Here is a 6,958-nt window from a genome sequence, read left to right as displayed (position 1 = left end):
CCCTGCTATCATACCCTGTGTAACCACAGATCGTAGTTATGAGGGACCGTTAACACTGTTGGCGCTGTCTGTGTCGCTTATGAAACTATCATAATTCTTCCTTAAAACCCAACTGATGCAATACGTTGTTAATTTCCTGAACTAGATGCGTTGGTAAAAACGGGAGTTTTGAATATTTAGGGACGTATCAATGTATTTACCAAGTTAATAATGAAATTGGTGTGCCGACTTGTACGCTGCCGATTCTGCACCTAGGTCGCTTAAATCAGGCACCTCCACAACCATGTCTGCGGCTGTATTAGCCTAGGTCTCAACGTCCGCACAGCAGCTACAGACTTATCAGTCATTGAAATTAAACCTCAGAGCACCCATGATCAGGGACCTTGGGCCCCTGGGAAACATACCGCGAACAAGTGGCAGGCTGTTATAGACATGCCGACAGTGAAGGGTCCTGCTGCCGCCGCCGCCGCCCCCCCTGTGGCAGCGCTGTACACGGCCATCACGAGCACGAATGATATGACCATCTCCACGAAGCAGCCCTGCGTCGGCGTCACGTGCCGATTCAAGGCATTAACGCCTAGTGTTGCGACCGTCTCGTTGGGTGTCAGGGCCTGCAACAACCACAACATAAAGCTGCCAAGGTACCTTCCATCTCACTGGTACTTCATTTACATTTAAAACCATTTTGTGGAAAGAGCGAACAAATTTACTACAATTAACACAGCTGGACGAAGTTTACAGTCCCTCTTCACTAATATGGCTGTTTTTCAGTTCTTCGACTACGAAGATTTGAAAGCCTTAGTCGCTGCTCTCTGACATACAGTTGCTATACAACTCTGTGTTCTGTACTATCTGCTGCTTTAAGGCGTCATTCTTTGGCAATTAGTTGCCATGTACAGTTACTGTCAGATTATAACTCGTCAAAATTCCAGACTACTGAACAGTCTACCGCGTAGGTTTGAAACCATGTCCTTTTTTACCATTTAACAATTGTTAGAACGAAATAACCAACAGGCCAGCTACGAGTACCTGGAGCACGAATGAGCCAGCGGTGGCGCCCACGCACTGCGCCGTCACGTACAGCAGAGCCTTCAGCGGGCCCAGGAAGCCGCCCACCACCAGGCCCACAGTCACTGCCGGGTTCACGTGAGCGCCACTTACGTAGCCCAGCGTCTGAAAGCAAACATTTTGGTCAATCACATTATCTACTTCCACATACAAATATTTCGGTGCAACTACCCCGAGTTTAAGTTGAGTGGAAATGGATACGCTCTAGTTCGTCATATTCTTGCAATGCCTCTTCACTCTCGTTTATTGGATATCCCAGGTGCCAAACCATACAGAAATTTTCGAAAATTGCCTCAGGAAGACGTGCATCGTCTTCGTACCAAGACGTACTTACCTCTGGTGTTAAGAATTTGAATCGTGTGAAGTCGTTTTCGTTGGCTGCTTTTCTACCAGTGAAGAACCTAATCCTTTCTCTACCAGCTTTATCACAAATGAAATCGTGCCTCAGTATTAATGGTACTTCCGCCAAAAACTGTTCCGCTGTTTTGCCGCAAATGGATATTGCGACTGCTCATCTGTTTAGTAATTTTAGTTTGCTAACAACGAATTTCATATAAATTTAAGCAACCGATTGTTGACTGTGTTTGAAACCTGTCATCGCGCTATTTGTGCGAATAGCGTTTTAGTAGCCAATTGCTGCGTGCTCTTTAGGAGAACTTGTAGCATTGGCACGTTGAACCTCTTTGTTCGAGTGGCACTGACCATTACTTCTACCCTCCACTTTTATTCAGACAATGGCACCTTTCTAGCCATTCCTGCAGCGGATGTGTGACATGCTTGCATTACAGCAAGGGGAATGAGTTACAAACCAGCCATTAAGCTATTCTGACATAGAACTGCATTAAGAAAGGTCAATACGAGTGAGCCTGATGAGTTAAGATGCTGACATTTAATTATCTCGTCAAATTTTCGTTTCCTAGGGACCGAACAGTTCAATACTGTGCACAGGCGAGCACCTCTAGTTACTACCGCCATACACAACCATCACATTTAAGCAATGAGATTCATTAGGGGTTTATTTTCACATTCTAATTGTTAAGTCACTGCGAATCCTATCTTGTCCCGTATCTTATAACCAGTTTAAGACCATTGTCAATGCCGTGAACATCATGCGCATAATACGGATCACAACGTCTCTGCCGCGAACTTAGTAATACTGACAATTATAGCTGAAGTGTCTGGCCTTAACCCTAATATGGAGCGAATGTTCTACTGCCCACAGCCGTTACATGGCCTGCGAGCTTCCACATCTTGTCTGACGTTTTCCACGAACGAGACACTAAGAAAGCACAGACAGCCAGCACACACCGTTTTACAACTGCACTTTGCGCCCCTACTATCTATGTACGCCGCTGAAAGAGCGGCCCCAACACGCCATGACCAGGTACTTTCTAGTCAGTAGCAGTTTAATCTACCTCAATTCCATTTGCGATACGCAGCTCACTACACTTTTACTATTATTTCCCCCGTTACTAGCAAGCTTAACGAGTGACCATTTCTTGCTCTCTAGAATGCGACCAATATTGCGATACCTACCTGCACGATGCATGCGACAGTAAGTCCAAATGTCAGGGCCACCTGAACAGTCGTCGGCTGGTAGCCTTCCGACCACGCCGTTGTAGTCGAGCCACACCCGACGACTACCAGCAGGAACGTGCCGAGGAGCTCAGCAGCCAGCTGTACCACCACTGTTTTCCAGGGCTTCATCTCGTCTAACCTTATCAGGTCCAGGACGCCTAGAACATAAGCACAGTGTCACTTCCGAGACATGGCATTGCAAGTTTCAAGAATCGAGGTGAATTTGCAATGGTCTTGTGGAAACACTAGGTAAACCATACTGTCCGCCGCTTCAACGGCTGTCGTGCTGAGGCACCCTCCATCCTCAACCATGCCGTTTCTTCTAGCTGAACTGCCACCTGTTTTCATACTGCAACTGTCGCAGCACTATACTATGTCTCCTATCTACAAATTAAGACGGCTCCCCTATTCAAACGCAAGGAGTATTTACAGGATTTATCACAGTAATAAATTTTAGTTCCTCTTAGGCTAGAGTTCCTCTATCTACATTATCCTTTCATACACCTTTTACTTAATCTCGTTTCGTATCTTTTCCCCTTGTGTCAAAGAAGCACAGTATGTGCAATCATTTTGTATTTCGTTTCAAAATGTCATTTGTGCCTCGTCCGCGGCATATACATGCTGTTTATGCTGAACTAGCGAGTGACTTCGTTTCCTGTGCGGTCAGTAAGCTGTTTACACACTAACTGTGAGGAACTAGCTTCTCACCCCTCTGAAGAAATGTTAGCTAACATGGGAAAGAAATCTTGAAATTAGAACAGTCATTTCAGACGCAGAAAGTCAAGAACTATCCTTTACGCTCTAAGGATAAGGGTCCGAACCCTTTCATAAGGTTTATTAATGCAACCTTATGCAGGGTGGCGCAGGAGGCATGAATGACATTACGATCATTTGAACCAAAAACCTGGGAAACAAGCTGCATAATTCACACCTTAAGGGCTGTTAATACCTGTTCAGTAGAAGCCATGTGTGCCAGTAGCTATGATCTACTACCTCTGAGGTTTTATTTCAACTCCAATTTCTTCAAATCACGAAGTGATTTGAATATTGACCCTTTCTCCTAGGACACATTGTCTACCAGACCTGTGTGACAGGCTTCTTCAAAGTACCGATTAATGGAAAACCTCAGCTGCGTTTTTACACATCTGTTACTACCAGTTTCGTTTCTTTGATTATCTACAGGTCGCCAAGCTGTGCTGACGTCAGGAACTAGATGGTCTGGTATGTAATGTTGCAGATCCAATCATCACTTCAGCCCAATTTGGCAACCTGGATTTACTCTAAGAAATTAAACTTGTATTATCGAATGAGGATTAATACAGCCGAGGTTGGTTTTAGTCACTAGCAGTGAGCTCAACATGATAAACATTAAGCTCTGCTTTGTTCTCACATTGGGGCTTGTTTCTCATGACGTACGAAGCTGTACAATGAAGATTTATGCCGCGAAGCCTCGTTAATTCTACCTAAATTGGAAGACGGCTGGAATGTTTTACCAATATGTGGCGTGACGGAATCGCTCATTCCAACAATAGTGGATATGTAGAAAATAATAAAAAGCGGAGGGTTGGTGGTGACGATCATGTCTCATCGTGTTTCCTATAACGAGAAAATTTAACTCCAATCTTTCAGAGAGTGCTTGGAGGTATTCTTAAATTGTAATGTTATTGCGCATTTTAGCAGAGATGGGACGGCGGTCAGCAGCTTTTTCCATGGGGTTTTACGGGTTACTTGTGGCCGCAAAAGCGAGAAGTTGTACATGTGACAGACGGACGCACCCTTACATTGCCAAACTGACCTGGCATATTTTGATAAATTTAAGCCCTGATACTGTACTCTAGCGTTCATTTCTTTGCCCTAGCCTTTATTCCAAAGTACAGGATTTCTGAGGACAATCTGAATTTCCCTCAAAGCAGACGGTCAAGTATTTTCAATTTTTAACTATTCGTAAAGGAAAAACTTCCATCACAACTTGATATTTGCTCTTCGAAGACAGGCACGTTTTGATTTTCTATTTCAGATAATTTTCGTCGTTAAATTTCTGAAAGGAAAACATGATAACTGCCGATTACGTATCAAAATTTAATAACGAGGTAACCTGTCGTTATAAATTTATAGAAACGTACGCGGTGAAGACACGTAATTAACTGTGGGACTATACGTTTATGAAGTTTCGTATGAAGGATCTTTTAGTGCAGGCAGATAAAGGTAAGAGCCTTCTGAGACGCTAAATCCGAAGACGAAGTTCAGAAATCACATGCTGAAACACCTCTAGTACATGTTTTAAACTGTTCCATCTGACAACGCGCTTATCTAATTATTTTAATTTATTCCCCATGTTTCCTAGAGTACAGAGCGTGGAAATTAACGATTAGTGTTATGACCGTAACCACGTTCACGTTGACTTACTTGGTCGGAGCCCACGGAAGTTTCCGCTGTGGGATTTAACGAGTGAAGTAGGAAGAGGTTGATTCCCACTACTATTTTGAAACAGTGGTAGCGTAAGGTCTTCGTTGCGTTTCCGAAATAGCCACATTTAGTGGCTATTTCCCACCCCCATCACAGTTCTGACAAAGCCGCTATCTGGTCAACCGCTTACAGACAAGAATATGAAGCCAGCAACATGGAGCTTTTTTATCGAAGCAGCTGCCGCACGATGTTGCTTGACTTGGCATGCAACCAACGTGTCTACGCTATACGCTCTCCGTAATCCCATGTAGATTTACCATTCCTAGCTGATTGTGGCACCCGCCGCACAGTTTTAAGCTGTGAAGAAGCTTCACTGTCAAAAATGCTCATCACGGACCTGCAGGACGGGAATGTAATCGATTAATGAGCAACAGCCGTCTGAGACATTACGAAGCACTGAGGTGGCAGTCTGGACTCGTTTGTAACATTCGTGAACAGCCATTCGTTTCTAGCGTTTAGCCTGACGGCCACTTACTGTCTCGGGTGCAGCACCAAGGAATAAATTTATGGAAAGAGCTCGCTCTTTCCAAACTGCCGCAATACATGCTACAGTTAACATGCTGATTTTCTCCTGCTTACCCCTTGCAAGACAAATAGGTGAATAAGCTCAAGCAACATTAGTACGTTTACGGCAGCAATGACATCGACAGTTTACGAACCAAGTAATTCGGAACTTATTAGAACGTAACATTTCCACTAGCTGCATAGGGCGTCTTAACCCATACCGATAGTACTGGGAAATTGTGACATTTCTTATAGCTATGCTAGTAGCTAAGCCGGAAAACAGAATACGTGGTTCGCGTGCAATATGTAACAGAACGAGCGGAAAGGGGTGGTGGGCATTCTTAAGTAAATTACGTGTTTGATACGCCCAGCTTACTTCGTTTTTAATGTTTAAGGTGTTGACATAGCTACAAGTGTTTATCACAAAATTTTGTTGCTTTGGGAGGATGGAAATGCTATTGAAAGTTTTCTGCATTTTTTTACTCTCGCGTGAGAAATTTTTCAGCCAGTTTGGGTCAGAAGCCTACAGCAGCCATGGAAAATTTCAGTTCCTCCACACGTTAATTAATACATTGGTTCCCAAAGTATTTCCCGAAAATACTGCGAAGTTCAAAATTAGATTAGAGCTTACATGGAGGCTTACTAGAAATTGTTCTCCCGTGAACCAATTTGTCTCTAACAAGGGAAGAGACAAACGGCAGTGATACACAAGGTGGCCACCACCTAACTGACGAAGTGTGTTATATTGAATGGTCACCCATCTCTGAACTACGCTGGGAGGTTCTAGCACCCAACTCATACCGAAGTTTAAAATAGATTACCAAATTTGTACCAAACAGAAAGCGACCCAATAAACGTCCACTCATAGTATGGAATTATTTACGCAAATGAAGAACTCAAACCGACGTAGCCATTATGTTAAAAATGGTATGAGACTTTATTTAGAAAGTTCTAGCTTCAATTGATAAAGTTTCTGAAGTAAATCTATTGGACAGCTACAGAATAGTGCACTACAGTCTGCAACATGGCGAGTGCGTTCAGTTACTACTTACTTAGCCTTAGCTCCCTGCTTCCCTATACAGCATTGACCGGACACCTCAATCCGTTGCAACGAAAGTTCGCGAACAGTGATGACGAAATCGTCATGAATAAAGCAGAATGACGTAACTAAGACATAAAAATTTGATCGGTATGCGTTCCTCTATCTACCACGAAATCTTACCTTTTATAAGGCAACTAGTTTGATTACTACTGGATCTTGAAGCATCCAGCATCAAAAACTAGAAATTACGTGGAAGATACACAAACACATCGACGTTCACAAATTCAGACAATTGAAAAC

At 43.4% G+C, this 6,958-nt stretch overlaps 1 protein-coding gene across 1 annotated transcript in view; it reads right to left on the bottom strand.

Moving 5' to 3' along the window:
* Positions 1 to 374: 374 nt before the first annotated feature.
* The window catches only part of LOC124722446 (micronuclear linker histone polyprotein-like), an 82,594-nt gene continuing 76,010 nt past the window's right edge, over positions 375 to 6,958 (bottom strand). Inside the window, exons 3-5 of the mRNA XM_047247607.1 lie at positions 2,605 to 2,804; positions 1,030 to 1,173; positions 375 to 611 (exon numbers count right to left, since the gene is read on the bottom strand). Of these exons, the coding sequence (XP_047103563.1) occupies positions 375 to 611; positions 1,030 to 1,173; positions 2,605 to 2,804 (581 nt within the window). The remainder of the gene's footprint in view (positions 612 to 1,029; positions 1,174 to 2,604; positions 2,805 to 6,958) is intronic.

The sequence above is a fragment of the Schistocerca piceifrons genome, chromosome X (assembly GCF_021461385.2).
Source record: "Schistocerca piceifrons isolate TAMUIC-IGC-003096 chromosome X, iqSchPice1.1, whole genome shotgun sequence".
NCBI classification, from domain to species: domain Eukaryota; kingdom Metazoa; phylum Arthropoda; class Insecta; order Orthoptera; family Acrididae; genus Schistocerca; species Schistocerca piceifrons.
The sequence above is the reverse complement of the archived record's forward strand: the minus strand, read 5'-3'. Positions and strand labels throughout refer to the sequence as shown.